The following is a 19,415-nucleotide window of genomic DNA, read 5'->3' on the forward strand; positions in this document are numbered from 1 at the left end:
TACCGTAGTCGCAAGGTGTGTCAATCCATGCGAGACCTCCTCATCCTTTGCAGAAATCATCTAAATTTTTTAATTTAGCCCAAATATTTATTTTTTATTTTTTAGCTAAAAAATCAATCCTCAATTTTTTTGCGAAAAAATAGGTATGTTTAAATCGAAAAAAAAAAGCAAATAAACCGGTAAACGAACTTTCAGGCTGCAGTGCAGAAAAAAGCACCACGAATGACTACGAAGGATATTAAAAAGAAAGCAAAATCGCGAAAGTCCAAGAATGCGATCAAAAAGAATGCATCCAAGTCAAGGAAATGTGACAAAATCTCCACCCAAAATACCGGCAAGGTGGACACCGAATTTTATGAAGTTCAAGATATCGTTCGCTCGGTGTGTTTCTTATAGGGTTATTCAAGTAATGTTGTGAAATTTAAAATTGTATTCAAATACATTTTGATTTGTTCGTGTAACTCAAAAGGTAGTTGCCAAGAAAATTGTTTTCAAACCACCATAATTACAATATCTCAGAGAATCGAAGGACGGGAGATTCAATATACAGTCAAGTGGACGAACTGGAATGGTGGTGACACGGAAGAAGCTGAACGACGACTTGTGTGCACCGAGAAGCTTATGGGGTATGCTGCAAGGACATTGAAATCTTCATACGTAACGAATCTTGACTTTTTCCTCCGAAATCTGGATACCGCGCTTAGTGACTTAGTATTTTTCACGAACACTTTGATACCTTTATCAATCGTAGCGGAAGCCACTGTTTTCGGATCTTCGGTCAAGTTTGTCACGAGAGACAACATCGGAGCAAAGATTATGTATTTGAAAGTGAGTATTTTCTATTTACCCGTACTGGTTTAAAATCGAATTTTCAGTACATCAAAGAGCATAACCAGATGCATCTTCTACACTCCTTCCTCGTTCCACAAATTGATAGAGTCAACAGCAGTCATATTCAGTATGACAAGGAGATGAAATATCAGAGACAGATTTTCGAAGATTATCCTTTCGTCAAGATCTTCTACCCAACTAAGAAGCAATCAGTCCTCTTCCCTCCGCCTCCATTGCCAAACATCTTGTTTGAACCAGTTACAGAAGAAATGTATAAGAATCGTGAAAATTTTCCTCACTTTTTCCCTCGGAAGGGTATAAAAGCTGGATTCAACAATGTGAGCATTTATTATGTTTCTTCTGTTTCTTAAATTCACAAATTTCAGGTTCGGCCATTCATCGACCGGTTGTATTTTGCCAAAGACGAATCACAACAGCCAAAATATCTGAAGGAGGTTGATGAGAATAAGTACGAGGGAATGCGAAGAATCAACAAGGCGTATGTGTTTTGAAAAGTGTTTCAGATTTTAATTATTTTTATTTAGAGTGAACTCGAGATTCTCCATACCACTTGAAATGAGACAGGAACCCGGATCGGGCTGGTACATATTATCAGCTATGTACAGTCTCCCCAATGTTCCTCTGATGGTCATGACTGGAGTGGTAATTTTAAAAACTGTAATTGTAATTGTATAATATTTCATCTCAGATTCGACCAGCCGAAGTTGCTCGAGAATCTTTGCGAACTGAAGGAAAAGAGGTTGCATTCAGTTCTTTCGTCGAAATTCCAGGAACAGATTTGTGCCTCGATCGTCGAGAGTTCTATGACTTCTCAAAATTCATTCCCCACAGCGTGAGTTTTATTCAATTAACTATTCTAATAACTTGATGATATCCAGTGTAATCCAACATGCAATGTTCGTTTGGTTGAATCAGGAAACGACATTCCTGATCTCGTGATTTACTCACGTTTTCCCCTCGACGAAGGCAATGGATATGTGATCACCCTTGATTATTTCAAGGCTTTCAAAAAAGAGGTTGAGGAATACTTCTCAAAGGTTGTTGCTCCAGGTACGTTCTTGATAATTAGTTTTCCTAGATAAATGTCCTCATTCAGACGGCAAACTCTTCCATCTCCTCGAGAAGGATATCGACTTCGTGCAGTGCAAATGTGAGCACAAGTGCCGAGAGATTGTATATATCGACCAGTCAGCGAAGAAGAAGTCCGAGAAGGAGAAACTGACGTCGACGTTCAATGGCATGTCTCTGGTAGAGTCACCAAAAATCTGGAAGATAAAAAATGGTAATTTCCTCGAGTGAAACTCGCTGTAAAATGTTTTCAACTAGTTTTGTTTTTCGTTTTGTTATGTATTACATATTTATTCATTCAATGAAATTTTAATTTTAAATACTTGAATATAAAGCCTTTGTTAAAGTTTACAATGGGATTGATATGAATTCTTAATAGAGAAATTATTGTAGCTGCGCTGGCACATTACTTGGCGAGGCCAGTACATTCCAAGCTATAATTGTACAAATCCTGACAGGCCTGATCATCCAAGGCTAGTGGGTTTTCTTGGGTCAACTTGCAATCGGCAAAGTATTTTCCACTGATTCCACCGATCTTTTTGCCCAATGCAAGGAAGATTGAAGTTTGAGCTCCGTCGCGGCTGGTTTTCATGAGGAACCAACTGAAATTAATTTTATTTATTTTAAGGTTAAGTGTGGAAATTTGGCTTGGCTTACCGGAAAACAGCTGTAATCTGCTTGATTCCTGGTGTATTCAAAATGGTATTTCTCGCGAGCTCGGTATTAACAACTCCTGGGTGCAGGGAGTTAACAGTCACGTGTTCGGCTCCGTCCTTTCTCAATTCCTTAGTCAAGGCTCTTGCGTGCATAACATTTGCCAACTTGCTCTGTCTGTACGATTTCATCATTCCAAACGATTTCTTGTCATCTACAGTAGCCAAATTAATTTTCTCGGATTTCAAATGAATACGAGATGAAACATTGATGATTCGAGCGTAGGAAGACTTCTTAACAGCTGGCAGAAAAAGTTCGGTGAGCAGAAATGGTCCCAAATGGTTGCTCTGCCAAGTTTTCTCATGACCATCCTTGGTTTGCTCGTGTTTGCTTTGAAACATGATTCCAGCATTATTGATAAGGATATCAATGGTGTCAGTCGATTCGAGAGTTTCCTTGGCAGCTCGTCGTACACTTTCAAAATCTGTCAAATCACATTCAATGAAGTGAAGACGAGTGGCATCGCATCCTTGTCTCACGAGCATTCGTTTCGCTTCATTGGCTTTCTCTTCGCTTCTGCACAGCATATAGACCTGGAAAAAATTAGATTATTCTTGATAACTTAAATATGGATAGCATTGTTTAGAAACAAATGCAATTTATGTAATTAGTAATTAGCAATTAATTATAACAATGCAATTAGTTCTGTAACTCACATCAGCTTTCCTCAAATTAAGTTCCCGAACTGTCTCGAATCCAATTCCACAATTAGAACCGGTCACAACGGCTACTAATCCCTTTGCAGAGACTCTTTCATTGAATTGACCTCCTTTAAAGTAACGTCTGAAATATTTTAGATTATAGTTTTAGCTATCGTGAAATATCGATTACCTTGTGAAAAAGAGCACAATAAAAACTACGGATGAAGCGAGCACAAAAAAGAGGAATCCTCCATGTTCTTCAGCATCTGCACCATCCATTTTAATAGATGGTCTGTTAAAACTTTGAATGTATAATTTTTTTAACTTGCAGTTTTCTTCAATGAATTCGTACTAAAAAATAAATAACAGGGATTGCGAAACCACCATCAAAGTCAACATGAATAATATGAAGTGTTTCAAAAATCATTTTATCATGATTTTTAGTGATAAATAAATAGTTTCAAAAGAGAAAGGGGCGGAGGGCAATGATAAAAAAGACCGAGAAACAGGGAGTAAAGAAAACAATAAATAAATTTAGAAAAGGGAAACCAGGTATTTAATTCAATTTGGGTACCGGATCAATTGAAACGGGAAATATTTAAATACAAAGGTCGATGAATATTTAATCTCGGTTGGCGATTTGATTGAGATGATGTTCGACCTGATCGCTGGTTAGCTTGGTGAATTTGGAGTTATCCTTGGTGACAACGACAACCTCAAGATCCTTGGAACGAACGTCGATTCCCAATGAAGTCTGAAGAGCCTCAATGGCGAGTTCAATAGCTTCTGTGGATGTCAATTCGGACTTCTTCTTAATTTTCTTTTCCAAGAATGAGGTCGCTGGAAGTTGTTTCACTCCAACAGATACTCCTTTCATACCACGGTAGTATCCAGCGGGGTCAACACGATAAACTTCTGGTCCTTTCTCGTCATCGTAGGAAATGAACAAAAGAGCTGAAATTGAGTAATTGTAATAATTGAAGTTAGAGAATTCGGAAATTTTTCTACTAACCACATCCCAAACTACGCATCTCCGCATTTTGTGTGTAATACTGGTTGAGATCAGCCATCTTTTTGGCGAGAAGCTCGCATGGCATATCGTAGCCGTTCTTGTACTTCCAGCTAGCAGCTTCTCCCTGTGCACGCTTGATTTGGAATTTAGCATCCGGGATCATTCCAATGGCGCAGCATCCAACAGACTGAGAGATTTGATAAACCGAAGTGACGGTATCAGCGACGATGAGACTGTCTGGAACACGCTTTTGAACGGCAATGACAGCTGCATCAGCTCCCTTGACTGCGACAGCCGTCAGATTGGTAGAGTTGATTGCTTTGAAGGCATACTCGACCTGGAAGCAAGCATGGAAAGTTATAAACATTCAACTATTATTTTATAACCTGATAAACACGTCCTTCTGGAGAGAAGATGGTAATATGACGATCGAATCCGGCGCTGCTTCCACGAGACATCTAAACATAAATTTTAAAGTGGAAATCAACCATTAATTTGAAAACCGATAAAGATAGGAAATCTGGTTATTGACCAGTGTACCAATAAAATGAAAAAAAAAACGAATAAAAAGAAACTTAATGGAATATTCAGGAAACAAAAACAAAAATTCAACAATATATAACAACAGAAATAAAAATCTGATTTGAAAAATAAAGACTCGAAAGGTTATCAAGAATATTCGATATCCTTCTTCTTGCATTTCAGGCATGTATAGAATACTGTTTGTCCTTCATCTGCAGATCTCGTTTGCATAGTAGAATATGATGCCTTTGAGTGACCGCACCTTAAAGTTGGAAATTAGTTTCAGTCTTTCTCAGTTTCAAAATCCCCGGAAATATTCTTACTTTGTGCAAATATGATCAACAACAGCATCCGCTGACTCGTCATTTTCAATTCCATCTGTATCAGCAACCGTTCGTTCGTAGATCTTTTCGACACGGCTAACCACTTGATCTACTCTTTCTGAAAACATTTTAAAATTAGAATATATTCATCTTAAAAGCAGGAAACCTTTCACAGCCCATCGAGTTGAGCATACTTTGCAGGAGACCGTCGCTGGAGCCTGTGCCGGTAGTTCCAAGATGGCGCCGCAATATCCACAAAAGTCATCGTCGTATGAGAGGAAGTTCAAAGCCATTTTAAGCTGAATTAATGAAGTTTCGACTAAAATATATTGTTGAAGGTTGAAAAATGATGAGAACGCCGAAAAGATGACAAAATTTAAAGGGAGTGCGATGGAGCACGCTTGGAAATTGAGACACTACCGATTTGTGACTTTCGAAGAAACAGATTGCTGAGTAAATGGGAACAGCACTTTACTAGTTGAGAAAATATTAAGTCTTGACAGGCAAATTGTTAAATGATCTAAAATCACTTATCTTGGTTTGAAAGATGGCCGAGTTGCTGGATCTGGCAAAGAAAACTCCGCCTATTAATTTCATAGATTTGAAAATCGCGAATCAATGTTGGCTTTCTTACATTCAGAGAAAAAAAAAACATGCCAGAGAAAAATAATTGGGATTATATAAAACTCTGAACAAATTTAATAAAATAACCTATCCCAGGTAAATTCACAATCGAGAACTAAAACATCATTTCATGAAGAAAAGTAACATTTTCTACTTAACAGAACATTTATTTATTGAATGTTAAAATTTGATGAATAAAAAAGAAAGTAACAAAAAAAATAAACGAATCAAAATCAACAAATTTGAATAAAAAACAAGAACATAGATTATCCCTTTCTTGCTTTGGCCTTGTTGGCTCCCTTCTTTCCAGCACCACCAGTACCCTTCTTCTTGCCGTCGACCTTGTTTTTGAACCACTGTTGTCTGTGAATCTGACTCTTCTGTCTTGTTTGATCTTTAGCACCTTTCCTCTCCGATTTTTCCTTCTTCCTGAAATTAATTGAATTGAATAACGATAAAGGCCTAATTTTCTCACTACTCACTCTCTCAAAGGTCCAGCAACTGCAGCAGCCTTTTCTTCAACAATCTTTGCTTTCTTTGACTTCATTCGTTGAAGAATCTGGAGAGCACGTTCTTTCTCGCCAGAAACTGGAGCTTCGTTGGCTTCGAACTTTCTCTTCTTGCCAGTTTTCACGTTGGCCTTCTCTCCCTTCAATCCTTCCTGGAACTTTCCAGCGGAAGCTGTGGCAAGCTTTGCACGATCCACTGCGAAACGAACTTGTTGCTTTGATTTTTCCTTGGCATCGACTCCTACTCCGATCATCTTTTCTGTCGATGGACCGCTCTTGACTGTTGTCTTCATCTGACGAGCAAGATTCTTCATTCTCTGCATATCGTTCTTTGCAACTCTCTCCTTCTTCTTTTCGCGTCTCTCAGCAAAGAAATCCTTGTTCGGATCTTCTGCGTTGTCAGGAATTTCGATCAGCCAATCCTTGGTATCATCATTTCCACGTCTGTATCCATAGGTCGGTTTCCATTCCTTTGTCGCTTCATCGAACACCTTCTTATCCTTCTTTCTCTTCTCAATTCCCTTTTCAGCAGCATATTTCTCCCATTTCGTCGGCTCTTTTTTCTCTGGCAATCGTTTCTCACGAGGAAGACGGTAAGTGGCGGGAGGGAGAGTAACAATAATAGCCTCTTCTACTCTTTTTTGCTCCAGCTGCCAGATGTTGTTGAAAAGGAGTTGTGTGTTCTTCCTAGCACGTTCCTCGAGTCCTTCACTGAAAAATTATGAAATTTGCTGGTTTAATTAATAACGAAATTCTATAATATACCTTGCGTCTCCTTGGATTGGCTCTCGATCAATAAACAGCAGGTTACCCAAGTCAATGATTGGGTCAATGGCCTTTTCAACCTCCGTCGATTTGTCAGCCATTTCTCTGTAACATTAAAGTATTAACTGAAACTACTGAAAGTAGAAAAACGCTGCAACTGAACGGGAAAGACAGTGCGAATGTATTATAGAAACAGCTTTTCAGAACTGAAGCTTAAACAGCAATCGGCACCAATTTTCGTATAACTGTTATAAAGAAAATCAAAACTTTAACCGAAATCTAATTTTTCTGACTAATTTTAACAGGTAAATCATTTGAAAAGAGAACTGAAAGAGCTGAAAACGAAAAATAAAACAAAGGAAATAAGGGCGTGGCTTCTATTGCAAGTGGTGCGCGTGGTTTTTGCAACGCCACCGCACGCATTTTTCTTTTATTGTAGTTTTCGTCATCTCTCACAAAATACGAAGAAAATGTGAGCACATTATGTAAAGTAAAACAAACCACTACAAGCTTTTAATTAAAAAATAAATTACATTTAAAATTAGTAGAATCAGACCATCAGAGAGAACATAACGTCTGAAAGCGGATCTCTGTGAGTAATGTGGGTATTTTCCTGATTAAATGATTTCAAGAACCTCGATTAATCTGAAAACTCTTATGAAACTATCTTTCATAGGTTAAAATGCTTGAGGCTCAAAAATTTCCCTTTTTCGGTAATTATCCAGCGCCCTTTATAAATAAAAATGAAGAAAATTCTCTGTTCCAGCTCAAATTTCCAATGAGAAATATAGAAACAATACACCATATACATAGTTAGTAATTTTGATGATTTGGATCCCTAACATATTTCTCAAAGATACAAATGTCATCATGGAGCATACATTCCACCGCAGAAGGCAGCTCAATTATTAAATTTTATTGGGTATTGTTTACTCCTAACCGGGTGGTCCATAAAATTCTATTGTCCCAGATTTAGGATACATCGAAATGAAACCCTTGAATCTTACGGTAACTTTCAACACAAAAACGATGCCGCCTGATACTTGTTACGACAAAAGTTCACATAAAAATAAATCAACGAATTAGTGATTTTTCTGTGTTGAAAGCCGAAATGCGCGAAACTTGCACACCCCGCTTCCCTCATAAATCATCAAACAAATTAGCGAGGAAAAGAGTTTTGATGAATTACTGAGAAGAAAGGGTGTAACATCAATAACAACACTTTGGAGAGAGTATGTAACACCCAACTACTTACCATACATCTGCCTTTTGTTTCGGAAGCCGAACGGAGATCCTCAACTACAAGGTCATTGTATTATGATGTTGATGAGCCGAGATTGAAATGACAGATGACATAGGAATATGGACACTGAATTACCGGAAATTGGTATGGCTTTGAAGTCAGGAGAGATCTCGAGAGAGAGAGAACACGTGGGAAAATGGTAATTGTTGGCATATTTCTTACTGTGTGAATGATCTTCAAGGTGGGGTATCGTTGGGAAATTGTTTTGAAATTTGTTCTAAAAAGATAAAAAGAAGCGTACAACTATTCAAAAAAATTTAACTTTTTGAGTTGAAAAGTGGTGAAAGCTCATCATAGTTTTGGAATTCGACCAAAAAATGTTCTTTCTACGATTTTTATATTACGTTTTAATTGTTCCTACTCAAACACCGAAACATTTCAATTTGTAGCAATGCTCGGAAATTCTGGAATCTCTCAAAAAGTCAATTTTGGAAGATTTGGCATTTTACCAAAACTTTGACTGAATATTTTGAAAAATCTAAAATTGCTTGGAAGTGCAATATTTGGTTATGTGCAATAAGTGTATTTAGAGATCTCAACTGATGACCTTTAACGGAAAAAAGCATTTTTTGATTTGCTGCAACTTTAAATTTATGTATTTCTATTGAAGGCTGGCAACTGAATGTTATAAGTTAATATAATTTTTACTGTGTACAAGTGTTTCAAGAAGATTTTTAATGTTTTCCACGTCAAGGTGTCAAAAATAACAAAATTTACTTTACTAACTGGAATATTTCAGGTTCATCTTGTAGAGTGAGAATATCGGACAAAATCGGGCGAACGGCATGAGGCAGGCAAGTAGGCGTTCAGACGTAGGCATTCAGGCAAGCGCATAAACTGGGAGGTGGTATTTATGAAAAAGTTAGAACAAGATAGTTTATCTTTACGCCCCGATTATAAGTTTCAAGACTTCCATACTTCAAATCTCTTGAAAAACACTTGATTCCTCTACGAGTGTAAATGACGTACAAACCCACTTGTCATAATATGTTCTTCTGCAACTCAATTCATTCACACTAATCCCTAATTAAGAAAATAATAAGGAAGAGAAGAATAACTAGGAAAAGCCAGTAGATTAATAAGTATTAGTAGGTCAACTAAACGTCTTCAAGTACACAATACTATCTGCGTCTCCTCATTTCGTATGAAATCTCACAAGCAGGTGGCTTCTCAGGATGCACATCGTCTAATTGTGCATTGGTGCTGCAAGTATTGTTCCCCCATTCCCTCATAATATTTGCTCATTGAATGCGCGAAAATTTAGGTGGTGGAAGTGACACATACTTCCTGTTGAATTCAACTATACATCTGCCAATTCTCCTAATTGTTACACAAAAGATCATCCATTTAGAGATGGGGTAGCAGTGGTTATGCAAATGTGTGTTAAAAGCCCACTAAAGGTTCCGACACATAGAAGGTGTCACTCAAATGACGAAGTAGGATGAGAAGATGAATGACAAAAAGAGCGAGAACGATGCAAATGAGCAATTGGATGTCAATGAATGAACAATAGGTTGCACGTGGGTGAAATTGTGTGTGAGAAGTGTACTGTAGCAGATGCGAAATATTGAAATGCGAAATTTGATGGAGAAGAAGGAGTATCAGACTTTTACATGCGAAAAAGTTTTAGCATAAATAAATATTTCTACTTTCTGAAGTTAACTTTACTATAAATTGAAAATTTTACGAAATTGCTTGAAAACTGACTCAAATGCCAACCAGGATTTTCCGTAGTTCTACAAATTGGCTTCTTGCACCATGTTGTTCTAACATTTTTCATTAAAAGATAGTTTCAAAATGTAGACAATCACTTGATCTTTTTGAAATCACATTTATTTTAGCTGAAACAATTGAACAAATACTTCCAAATAACTTTCTATATTATTCAAAACTAATTTTTAACAAAATAAAGTTGGAACAACATGGCGCAATAGGTCACTTTGTAGACACTAAAATAAGATTATTGGTCTTGAGATTCGAAAAAGTTTAAAGTTTTCTAGCAACTTCAGGTTTAGGATGACTAAATACTCAAGCTACTATACTATCAGTTTCTCCCGCATTAGATTGTCCACTCGTTTACCACACCTCATCATCCCAATATTTATGTACATATTGTCAATATTATGGTTACTCAACCCACCTGTGCCAACACAATGTTTCCCTAGCTGTCACCTAAACTTGAATTTAGGTGGTGTTTGTTATGTTTACACAACTCCCCCTCCGATCATCCGCTTAATTAGTCAAGTGAATAGGGGGAGAATGGAAGGAGAAGCTGGGTGGTAGAACAAATGATTAGCACCTGTTTCTGGTCTCGCGCAATACTAATTGACACTGGATTTCCGGATCGGATGTCCTGTTGGAAGATTGAGTTCATCTGTTGTAATTCATGATATTTGATACGAACAGAGAATGACTTACAGCTGGGTGTGGAGGATTTGGTGACGTGGATGAGTTTACTACTGACACTTGTTCGTTATTTGATACTTCTTTAACACTTGTGTGATTTGTGGAGGCATTTTTAAAGCTACAGGGAGGGAAACCAATCAAGGGTGGTATTTTCGTATTTTATTTCATTAATTGTTATCAAAGTTTAGTGGCAAGACATATGTAGTAACGGGCAAATAGCGGGCGACAGAGTACTATGTCAATTGAACCAAGTTAGCATGCCTAGTAGGGTCGCATAAAATCTAACAACTGTGTATTCGTCTGTTTTCCGAAACTCAAAAAAGCTTGATTAATTTGAAATAGTTTCCATTTTTTGATAATAATGAAAAGCTGCTGAAAAAATGGTTTGGCAGTTAGCAATTCCAGGAATTTTTTCGAGATAAGCCATAAATTTTAAAATTATGGAAATTGATTTACGTGTGTTTTTTTCTAATTCTAAATTTTTTGGTGACGTTTTCCACGTTGATTTATTTATTTTTCGAACCCCCCTTTCCCTCAACCAAAATAGTATTTATTCTTCAGTTTCAATATTGTCAAAAAGCTCGATGCCCGAGTATTTTGAATCTTCTGCGATTTCAATTAGAAGAAATGCTGCAGGAAACGACGTTCAAAAGGTAATTGAAAGCATTTAGAACATCTCATAAAGATGATGTTTCAGAACAAAGTTCAAAATTGGCTTCACAGTGTGATCGAGCGTCTCAAGTGGTGGAGTCCCGGACGATGTCAGCAGCTCTTCGTCGAGAATGAGCTCATCGAGCTATGCTACAGAGCTCGTGAGCAGTTCTGGAAAAACAAAGTGAAGCTAGATGTACGTTTAGCGTATGAGGGATTAGCAATTCATTTTCTAATAATTTCAGATCGAAGCTCCTGTCAAAATCTGTGGAGACATTCACGGACAGTTCGAGGACTTGATGGCTCTGTTCGAGTTGAATGGGTGGCCTGAAGAGCATAAGTAAGCCGCCAATTTGAATTTGGATTAGTATATGTTTTCATTTCAGATATCTCTTTCTTGGTGATTATGTTGACCGTGGTCCATTCTCCATTGAAGTCATCACACTCCTCTTCACCTTTCAAATATTGATGCCTGACAAAGTCTTCCTTCTTCGAGGAAACCACGAAAGCCGCCCCGTCAATATGCAATATGGATTTTATCTGGAATGCAAGAAGCGCTACTCAGTCGCCTTGTATGATGCATTTCAACTTGCATTCAATTGTATGCCACTGTGCGCTGTCGTGAGCAAGAAGATCATATGTATGCATGGAGGAATATCTGAAGATCTGATTGACTTGACGTAAGATCTTTTTCCAATTTCCTTATGTACTTCAACAACCAATTTCCAGACAACTCGAAAAGATTGATCGTCCATTTGATATTCCGGACATTGGCGTCATCTCCGACTTGACCTGGGCTGATCCCGACGAGAAGGTCTTCGGATATGCCGATTCTCCACGTGGCGCGGGACGTTCTTTCGGTCCGAATGCGGTCAAGAAGTTCCTTCAAATGCACAACCTGGATCTAGTCGTTCGTGCCCATCAGGTCGTCATGGATGGTTATGAATTCTTTGCGGACCGCCAACTTGTCACAGTCTTCTCGGCACCATCATACTGCGGACAATTCGACAATGCTGCTGCCGTGATGAATGTTGACGACAAATTGCTCTGTACTTTCACAATCTTCCGCCCGGATTTGAAAGTTGGCGACTTCAAGAAGAAGGACAAGTGATATTTTGATTTATCGAAATAAAGCATTTTTTGTACCGTCTTGATTTTCAGGTTAGGCTCGAATCACGCGCGCCTGCTTCTCGACCTTAAAAATGCCTCCAGGTACACCAGGAGGCGAGCCCGCTAAGCAAGAATTCCAGCGCCTTCTCCCTTCTCTCCCGCTTCCTGAGAATATTGATGACATAATCGGTATTCTTTTTGTGTGTGCCTGTATCCATTATTCACGCACACAAGAACACCAACAAGCATGCTGGTTTTCTTATATAATTACTCTGTTTAATGGGCTTCCCATACCGCTCTTCAAGGCAAAAACGAGTGGCGGCTCTTTTGACAAACCTCTGGGGAGACAAGTCAAGACAAGGCGACAACGAGCATAAATGATTCATGCGGGAAAAACGATACCGTAGTTATGCTTGGTGCCAGATTGGGTACGCACAATTGGCCAGGTCATCGGTCTCGATTGTCATTCGTTTTGCCAGAAATTTTTCAACTGACATAATATTTGCTATGTCTTTTCCTACAATATTGTAACAGATTTTTTTTTGATATCTCTAGTATGAATCGATATTTGAGTTGTCAAAGTAATACGGTAGCCTAAGGAATGGAAGTCGACATGTTTTGAAGTTTCCAAGTATTTGACGGTTTAGGTTCTTGTTTCCAAATGCTACACATTTCTAACAATGCCATCCACGTTCGGTTCACAAATATCTGCTTGCCTTGTGCCTTCGCCTGCCTTGTGCCTACTCCTGCCTTTATACTTATATTCGAAGCCCTCATTCCCAATTTTTCAATTTTTATTCACATCTGGTGTTGCAGGCGGAAAACGAAATTGAAAACAAAAGTATACAATCGTAGGCATACTTTCATTTTTCCGTTTCTTCTTTTTTTTCAATTTATAACCCTGAAATATATAAACAAACTATTCACACATTTCTTAAAAAAAACCATATTTATTATTAGATAAATATGAGCAATAAAGGACTATGGTACAAATATTGAGGGGAGTTGGAGACGGAGAGATCGAAAAATAATCACAAATGAAGAAAAAACACCGGGTATTATGAGAAATCATGGTACAAATTGGAGAAAAGTTGGAGATTTTGATCACTTAAAAAGCGAAAAAGTCCAGAAGACGATGGAAGAGGCTTCTGTCGGAAGCATGGGCCGAGTAGGACATCATCTGAGCATCGAAGTCATCGCACATTGCTGCTAGCTTGGAGCCGATCTCGTAGCCGATGCTGCTGATCTCAGAGTCATCTGAAAATTGGAATGAATTAGAATAGGATTCAACTTTTTTTTTTGTTTTTTATTTCTCAAAAATGAAAACAAATATTACATTTAATTTTGGTCTTATTTGAAAAGTTTCAATTGCAAAAAATACTTGGAATATGATCAGCTTTCATAATTTTGACAACTTTTTGAAATACTTTCAAAATCATTTTTACTATAGTCTAATCAAAACAAAAAAAACTCACCAAAAAATCCCGAGTCGTCGGCAAATTGAGAAGAATCTTCACACGAGGAGAAGTCCTGAGACGAGGAGTAGAACATGTTCTTTTCGTTGTAGAAAACGGAAGATTGAACGTCAAAAACGTTGGACATTGGTAGAAGATCCGAAGAGGTTGAGGCAAAGGTGAGCATCTGGAAATTAGTAAGGTTTTGAAGGGGGTTTATATAGGGGAAAGATAGTAGGGAGATGTCTAACAATTACTAGGATACAAGTTCTAAAACAAGAAACAAAAAACAAAAAAACAAAAATCTGTTTTTGTTTCTACACCACGAACACATCCAGAGAGAGAGAGGTTGAGGGTGAGGCGAGCAGACAAAAACAAAAATTTGTTTCTCAGGAGGGGGAGGGGGAGACGAACAATATTGGACAGGTATGTAGATCAAAAATAAATAATTTCTAGACTTACCAGCATATCAACTGAATTGAAAAGAGAAGTTAGAATACGACTAATCGGTGTGAATGTTTTGGGTGTGAATGAATGGTGTGCGTGCACAGCTTCTCATTGCACGCCCCGCCCAGGCAAGGCCACACCCCTCTACCACAGGAGTGTCAAATGTCAGGAGAGGGGTCTAGAGAAGGGGGTATAAGTTTGCAGGCTTGATGAGGATGATTAATTGATGAGGTGTGATGCAAGATTTGAGTTTTGAAAATAAGAAGTCGTGACGCAACAGCTGGTACTGGAGCAAGCACGGGGGAGGTTATTGCGAAACTGTATAAATTAGGTTAAGGCCGAGGAATGGACAGATGAAAAAAAAGGGTTTGATCAAGATAAAGAATTTGAACTGTCGGGTTTAAATAAAGAAACAAAACAATTTTCGAACGTTTTCGAAACGGGGATCAAATGATGTTCCAAAGTTCCTATATGGGAGCCAAAACTTTTATGAAGACAAACTCATAGCTCTTGAAGTGTAATATTAGACATGAAATAAATTTAGCAGCTAAGTCTGTCTGAGGAACTAACAAGATTACAAGCTTACAGAAAGATTACAGACCTGAACCTGAGAACTGAGCCGGAAAGCTTTAGCTTGAAGTTTTAAACCTAGGAACCTTCAGTTTAACATATTCTGCACATTTTAACGAATGTTTTGAAAACAAATATTGGACATTAAAAATATTTTGAATCTACAAAACTATCTCAAGGCCAGCTTCACATGGTGTCAGAATGTCCCATTCCGTTGTGATCTACAAAAAACGCGGGAACTTAGACGCAGACTTCTCAACTGATTTCGCATGGTTAAGAACGTGCTGACGTCACATTTTTTGATGAAAAAATTCCCGCATTTTTCGTAGAGCAAACCGTTATGGGACAACCTGACACCACGTGCAGCTTTCTTTGCAAGAGTGTGACGTCACACGCGGCCTTGAAAGTTCGCTGAAACGACTGTGACTTTCAGAGATTTACTGAAGAATATATAATTTTGAAATTAAAAACAGGTAAAACCCTGGAAGCCAAATAGTCGAAAAACCTCATGTGACGTCACAGACGGCCATGAAATGGCAGAAACTATGATCAGGCCTCTATTTTTTAAAAATTTGTTTGGCCATTTTTCGACGTGTGAGACTTCAGTTGAATAATTTGTGAAAAATTTCAAAGCTTCAACAAAAAGTTTATAACATAGGGGCACTTTTCCAGCCAATCACTATTTTCTGTTGCATTAAATTTCTTTCAAAATGTAAATACAGTTTTCCCACTTTTCTGAAAATTGAAATCTATTCAAAATCAATGTAACAAGTTATAGAATCTATAAAACCCCAATATAACTTCGCCGCACTTCCCACATAAATTGCACCCCAGTTACAGTATACCTTTAGCCCACTTAAGAATTACGTAATCCAATTTGACCCAATCACACCTCTTGAGATCATTCCACCTTATCCATATTTGCATATTTAAAGGATTCTGACGTAACACAGAGAGTATATTAGCCGGCACGTCGGTTAGCATCAAAGTGTTTACAGTTAGTCGAGAATCGACTGGATTAGTATCGTTTCACACGCCAATTAATCGGTTGAAGCGTGCCGACAAACAGATTATCCCCTTACAGTGTCGGAAGCCATGCAACAGGTCGGCACATCGCAAATAATTGATGAGGTAAATGGGTTTGCAGCTTCAGGATAAGCTTGTTTTCATATTGCACATGGCTTCTAATAGTGTGAATTGCATTCTGAGTGTGGAGTCATCATTTCTCAAGATGTGTGTTGTATTTGAGTACTTAAGATATGCAGGTGCGCAATCAGAAGACTAATTGGGTAAATATTGGGAATAGGAAGAGGATCTGCTCAGATTTACCTCAATAAGTTAGTATGTTTATCTAGTTAAAGTTAATACGCTTTTTTAGATTTCATTCTTTCGCTGTGTATTTCTCTAAATTGTCAAAATGTTTCACAGTATTTCCTCTTTTAGTTTTGCACCCTGCTGAGCAACTTTGACGGGTCATATCTCCGATGTCTTCCACTTTATCAAAAACTTGTCAATTGAAAAAAATGTGTGATTCTTTTTTTATGTGAATGTAAAATTAAATGTGAATGTAAAATTATCAAAGGCAAAAAACTGTCTTCACTCCGATTACCTGTCAATTATTGTTTTGTAAACTGGTAGCTTGTAACTTAATTCCAACCATTTCTATTTAGTTGAATTTTGGCAGAAGTGAAAATACTTGATCTAATTTATTTATTCACTCAATAATTTTTACTAACAAGGCTCGTTTTAACCATAAGAATCGAAGTTTTCTTGTTCAAAACTGGATGTGTTAAATAAAAGTACCACGTAATTACGAGAGATTGAGAATCAATGCTGACATCTCTCAGCAAGTACAACAAATAATGAAAATAATCGAAAAATTCCAGAATAGAAATTGTAATATTTACGATTAAAGGTAAAAGTATCAATACCATGGTTACTGTCAACACTCTTTCAGCAATATTATTCATTTTTTGATTCGCAGACGTACTTCTGAAATTAATTTAATAAAATCAACTGAAATTCACAGTTTTTGTAAAACCTACAATGCTTTCTTATGTCGAAGTTTTTGAAACATCATACAGTTGAGCAAAATGATTATAATAATCGTGATTGGTTGAGCAGTAAATTCGATTACAGTAGCCAAATCCTGAAACAATTTTCAAATTAGACCATTAATAGATGAGTTAAATTACTGTTTGTTCAGTATCATGATCTATTAATGACATACTAGATACTGATCCAAATGGAACTGGAGAAACAAGTTGAGCACATGTGGCTTCATTCAAATATCTTGGAATAGCCAGGGCAAAACCGAATAATATAAAGATGGGAGTCAAATATGCAAGTGAATAGCCGATGATCTGGATATGTAGTGGTATTTCAAGAAAATTAGTCAAAATAGTCATTGAGAAGCTTATCGTTTGGAAGTTTAGGCGAGGGGACCACAAATAAATTCAATGGAGGAACTCTTCTCCAAAGCCCTCAAATGTTTTTTTCGTTAAATTTCAGATCCGTTAATAGCCACATCTTTTGCGTAACCAATTCCATAATTCAGAAAAACCGCCAATCTCAAAAATCGCTCAGGTTTTTGAGTAGCACACCATGATGTTAAAAGCCCGGTAGCTGGTATTCGAAATACCACAAATTTGATGAAAACGTGGAAAAGACAGGCGGTTTGCATCAAAATGAACTGTCGAAAAATGGCAGGATGCATTGTATTTGCATGAGATCTGTTTTTATGTTTAATGTAGAAATATATCATTTTCAGAAGAATAAAGACTGTTGGAATGTTGTAGAGAGCAGTTGCTATAGCAAATACTGAATAAAAATTGAACTTGTAATGAAATTTCTCAATTTCTTTCACATCGAAAATGGAATGCTCATGGAATTCTTGCATTTCTTCTGAGGCCCGATCACAAAAGAAAGTGAATTTTCTAACTGAAATAAATAATTAAAAAGATCTCCATGTAGGTTGGACATGTCAGAGCTATTTCCAAAGAACTGATAAATTTTCCCATGTTAGACAAAAAATAACAAGTTTGATTTAAACAAGGAACTCAACGCGAGATTGGGAGATATTTTAATTGATGGGAATCAAAATAATCTAATCAGGATGAGCCGTCAAGAAAAACCATGAAAATACTTGGCTTTTCTGAGAAATTCTCTCTCTCTGATCTTTGCAAAAATGGCACAGAGATCTAAATATAGGGTTCCTGGTTGATATAAGCCTATATTTTACCAGCACTTTCTGATAAAACCAAGAAGAAGCTGACAAATTTTTCGTATAACATTGAAGAGGTGAGAATGTTTTTTTCCGAAACTTGCATGTAGTGCGTTTTCACTTTCAGTTTAAAGTTTCATATGTTAAAAATATCATTGAGTCTTTATAGATATTACAGTAACACAACTCCCACTCAAATTAGCTCATTTTATTCAATGCCCATGAGCAATTTACCAACACTCATACAATTATCCGTGCACCCGTTAATTAGTACCGTTTACCCAGGTCATGAGAAACAGACTCAGCATATAATCTCAGATTTCGACAGGTCAAATATACATGCTTGGTTATTCAATGAGAATGTATTGTAGAAACAATAGAACTTGAAACCGATTATCCAACTTATATCTTCTGTTTCTAAATACCTTTAATACATACTTCGGGCGTATGAGTATAAACATTAAATAGTTTTTTGTGCTTCTACTAGCTAATAGGGTCAATGACCTTGAAGCCGAATGACCTGTAAACGCGATATTGCACAACTTTCGTCCTTTCTTCCATACCTATCCTTGTGTCGGCATGCCTCATCAAAAGAAGGTTCACCTTGTCTTCCCGAGAAGACTGTCAATAAGGGACTGAGGTGTTGGTAAGGAAGAAAAAAGAAACAATGAAACATTATGTTTACATTGATAGGAAGCTCAAACAAACCTCTTGGGACCCTCCAATCGGAAATGCCGCCAAAGGGAAGAAGACGATAAAAATGTTATTAGATACTGGGATGTTCACTGGATTAGGGATGTGTCGTCAAGGAAGAGAGAGCATCGAATTTCAGAAGGCGGCAAAGATTCGCGCGTCTTTTTTCTTTGATGATCGGAGGGAGATGAACACATGTTAATATTCTGAATTGATTATGACACGCGTCATTGCGTAGAGCTTCACGTTTGCTCTATAATTGTCGCACAATTGACCGTGTGCAAATTACTAATTACGAGGGAAAGCACTGTTTGAAGAACAAAAAAGTCAGGGAGATTTTGGAAAAAAAGTGTTTGATACAAACTCGATGTTTTTGAACGCAATTTCTATAGAGCCGCCAAATTTTTGGTATTTGAGAAATCCCAAAGCATTGTATGAAGTGCTTTTACTATAAATAATATACTTGCCGAGGGATTTTTTTGGACAAATCGAAGGGCATTAACAGTTTTCTATATTTATTAAACTTTA

At 37.3% G+C, this 19,415-nt stretch overlaps 7 protein-coding genes, 2 non-coding genes and 1 pseudogene across 10 annotated transcripts; 3 read left to right on the forward strand and 7 right to left on the reverse strand.

Annotated features, from left to right (window-relative positions):
- The first annotated feature begins 29 nt into the window (after window positions 1-29).
- On the forward strand, window positions 30-2,271 carry set-31 (SET domain-containing protein). Its single transcript, NM_074168.7, has 9 exons — window positions 30-143; window positions 196-381; window positions 520-828; window positions 876-1,169; window positions 1,218-1,330; window positions 1,377-1,494; window positions 1,541-1,684; window positions 1,731-1,902; window positions 1,949-2,271. The coding sequence occupies exons 2-9, from the start codon at window positions 223-225 to the stop codon at window positions 2,149-2,151; spliced, it is 1,512 nt and encodes a 503-aa protein (NP_506569.1). The 5' UTR covers window positions 30-143; window positions 196-222; the 3' UTR covers window positions 2,152-2,271.
- On the reverse strand, window positions 2,198-3,567 carry dhs-22 (DeHydrogenases, Short chain). The gene is made up of 4 exons (NM_074169.8): window positions 3,466-3,567; window positions 3,291-3,417; window positions 2,578-3,167; window positions 2,198-2,522 (listed from the first exon to the last, which is right to left on the reverse strand). The coding sequence occupies exons 1-4, from the start codon at window positions 3,552-3,554 to the stop codon at window positions 2,327-2,329; spliced, it is 1,002 nt and encodes a 333-aa protein (NP_506570.1). The 5' UTR covers window positions 3,555-3,567; the 3' UTR covers window positions 2,198-2,326.
- Window positions 3,568-3,692: 125 nt separating this feature from the next.
- Window positions 3,693-4,745, reverse strand: pas-1 (Proteasome subunit alpha type-6; the record flags this gene model as incomplete). The annotated part of the gene is made up of 3 exons (NM_074170.7): window positions 3,693-4,229; window positions 4,288-4,624; window positions 4,674-4,745. 3 exons carry the CDS (start codon window positions 4,743-4,745, stop codon window positions 3,898-3,900), a joined length of 741 nt encoding a protein of 246 aa, NP_506571.1. The 3' UTR covers window positions 3,693-3,897.
- Window positions 4,746-4,851: 106 nt separating this feature from the next.
- On the reverse strand, window positions 4,852-5,431 carry rpoa-12 (DNA-directed RNA polymerase subunit). The gene is made up of 3 exons (NM_074171.7): window positions 5,299-5,431; window positions 5,133-5,250; window positions 4,852-5,071 (listed from the first exon to the last, which is right to left on the reverse strand). The coding sequence occupies exons 1-3, from the start codon at window positions 5,423-5,425 to the stop codon at window positions 4,957-4,959; spliced, it is 360 nt and encodes a 119-aa protein (NP_506572.1). The 5' UTR covers window positions 5,426-5,431; the 3' UTR covers window positions 4,852-4,956.
- A 479-nt stretch (window positions 5,432-5,910) lies between these two features.
- Window positions 5,911-7,135, reverse strand: rrsr-1 (Ribosome biogenesis regulatory protein homolog). The gene is made up of 3 exons (NM_074172.6): window positions 7,031-7,135; window positions 6,239-6,976; window positions 5,911-6,185 (listed from the first exon to the last, which is right to left on the reverse strand). Exons 1-3 carry the CDS (start codon window positions 7,129-7,131, stop codon window positions 6,023-6,025), a joined length of 1,002 nt encoding a protein of 333 aa, NP_506573.1. The 5' UTR covers window positions 7,132-7,135; the 3' UTR covers window positions 5,911-6,022.
- A 962-nt stretch (window positions 7,136-8,097) lies between these two features.
- VF23B12L.1 lies at window positions 8,098-8,230 on the forward strand. The gene has a single exon (NR_069959.1). It is a non-coding gene; the product is annotated as an Unclassified non-coding RNA VF23B12L.1 (non-coding RNA).
- Window positions 8,231-10,427: 2,197 nt separating this feature from the next.
- F23B12.11 lies at window positions 10,428-10,575 on the reverse strand. Its single transcript, NR_069960.1, has one exon. It is a non-coding gene; the product is annotated as an Unclassified non-coding RNA F23B12.11 (non-coding RNA).
- A 716-nt stretch (window positions 10,576-11,291) lies between these two features.
- On the forward strand, window positions 11,292-12,537 carry F23B12.1 (Serine/threonine-protein phosphatase). Its single transcript, NM_074173.4, has 5 exons — window positions 11,292-11,392; window positions 11,437-11,586; window positions 11,636-11,730; window positions 11,777-12,070; window positions 12,120-12,537. The coding sequence occupies exons 1-5, from the start codon at window positions 11,324-11,326 to the stop codon at window positions 12,499-12,501; spliced, it is 990 nt and encodes a 329-aa protein (NP_506574.3). The 5' UTR covers window positions 11,292-11,323; the 3' UTR covers window positions 12,502-12,537.
- Window positions 12,538-13,434: 897 nt separating this feature from the next.
- egl-1 (Programmed cell death activator egl-1) lies at window positions 13,435-14,486 on the reverse strand. Its single transcript, NM_074174.6, has 3 exons — window positions 14,417-14,486; window positions 13,976-14,141; window positions 13,435-13,757 (listed from the first exon to the last, which is right to left on the reverse strand). The coding sequence occupies exons 1-3, from the start codon at window positions 14,420-14,422 to the stop codon at window positions 13,609-13,611; spliced, it is 321 nt and encodes a 106-aa protein (NP_506575.2). The 5' UTR covers window positions 14,423-14,486; the 3' UTR covers window positions 13,435-13,608.
- A 2,203-nt stretch (window positions 14,487-16,689) lies between these two features.
- Window positions 16,690-17,870, reverse strand: sru-43 (annotated as a pseudogene). Its single transcript has 4 exons — window positions 17,430-17,870; window positions 17,167-17,334; window positions 17,017-17,120; window positions 16,690-16,963 (listed from the first exon to the last, which is right to left on the reverse strand). Coding segments are annotated over exons 1-4 (987 nt in total).
- Between the last annotated feature and the right edge of the window lie 1,545 nt (window positions 17,871-19,415).

Source organism: Caenorhabditis elegans, chromosome V (assembly GCF_000002985.6).
Source record: "Caenorhabditis elegans chromosome V".
NCBI classification, from domain to species: Eukaryota; Metazoa; Nematoda; class Chromadorea; order Rhabditida; family Rhabditidae; genus Caenorhabditis; species Caenorhabditis elegans.

What these genes read in the sequence shown, in the direction of transcription:
- set-31 (NM_074168.7), top strand. Translation starts at nt 223, where the DNA reads ATGACTACGAAGGATATTAAAAAGAAAGCAAAATCGCGAAAGTCCAAG. An exon ending in CAAAGATTATGTATTTGAAA is followed by an intron (nt 829 to 875) that starts GTGAGTATTTTC and finishes TCGAATTTTCAG; the next exon opens with TACATCAAAGAGCATAACCA. An exon ending in CAAAATTCATTCCCCACAGC is followed by an intron (nt 1,685 to 1,730) that starts GTGAGTTTTATT and finishes GATGATATCCAG; the next exon opens with TGTAATCCAACATGCAATGT.
- dhs-22 (NM_074169.8), bottom strand. Translation starts at nt 3,554, where the DNA reads ATGGATGGTGCAGATGCTGAAGAACATGGAGGATTCCTCTTTTTTGTG. An exon ending in ATTGTGCTCTTTTTCACAAG is followed by an intron (nt 3,418 to 3,465) that starts GTAATCGATATT and finishes AAAATATTTCAG; the next exon opens with ACGTTACTTTAAAGGAGGTC. An exon ending in CAGATTACAGCTGTTTTCCG is followed by an intron (nt 2,523 to 2,577) that starts GTAAGCCAAGCC and finishes AATTAATTTCAG; the next exon opens with TTGGTTCCTCATGAAAACCA.
- rpoa-12 (NM_074171.7), bottom strand. Translation starts at nt 5,425, where the DNA reads ATGGCTTTGAACTTCCTCTCATACGACGATGACTTTTGTGGATATTGC. An exon ending in AACTCGATGGGCTGTGAAAG is followed by an intron (nt 5,251 to 5,298) that starts GTTTCCTGCTTT and finishes AAATGTTTTCAG; the next exon opens with AAAGAGTAGATCAAGTGGTT. An exon ending in GTTGATCATATTTGCACAAA is followed by an intron (nt 5,072 to 5,132) that starts GTAAGAATATTT and finishes TCCAACTTTAAG; the next exon opens with GTGCGGTCACTCAAAGGCAT.
- rrsr-1 (NM_074172.6), bottom strand. Translation starts at nt 7,131, where the DNA reads ATGGCTGACAAATCGACGGAGGTTGAAAAGGCCATTGACCCAATCATT. An exon ending in CCAATCCAAGGAGACGCAAG is followed by an intron (nt 6,977 to 7,030) that starts GTATATTATAGA and finishes ATAATTTTTCAG; the next exon opens with TGAAGGACTCGAGGAACGTG. An exon ending in GTTGCTGGACCTTTGAGAGA is followed by an intron (nt 6,186 to 6,238) that starts GTGAGTAGTGAG and finishes AATTAATTTCAG; the next exon opens with GAAGAAGGAAAAATCGGAGA.
- F23B12.1 (NM_074173.4), top strand. Translation starts at nt 11,324, where the DNA reads ATGCCCGAGTATTTTGAATCTTCTGCGATTTCAATTAGAAGAAATGCT. An exon ending in AAAACAAAGTGAAGCTAGAT is followed by an intron (nt 11,587 to 11,635) that starts GTACGTTTAGCG and finishes TAATAATTTCAG; the next exon opens with ATCGAAGCTCCTGTCAAAAT. An exon ending in GAAGATCTGATTGACTTGAC is followed by an intron (nt 12,071 to 12,119) that starts GTAAGATCTTTT and finishes ACCAATTTCCAG; the next exon opens with ACAACTCGAAAAGATTGATC.
- egl-1 (NM_074174.6), bottom strand. An exon ending in CGACGACTCGGGATTTTTTG is followed by an intron (nt 13,758 to 13,975) that starts GTGAGTTTTTTT and finishes TCCAATTTTCAG; the next exon opens with ATGACTCTGAGATCAGCAGC.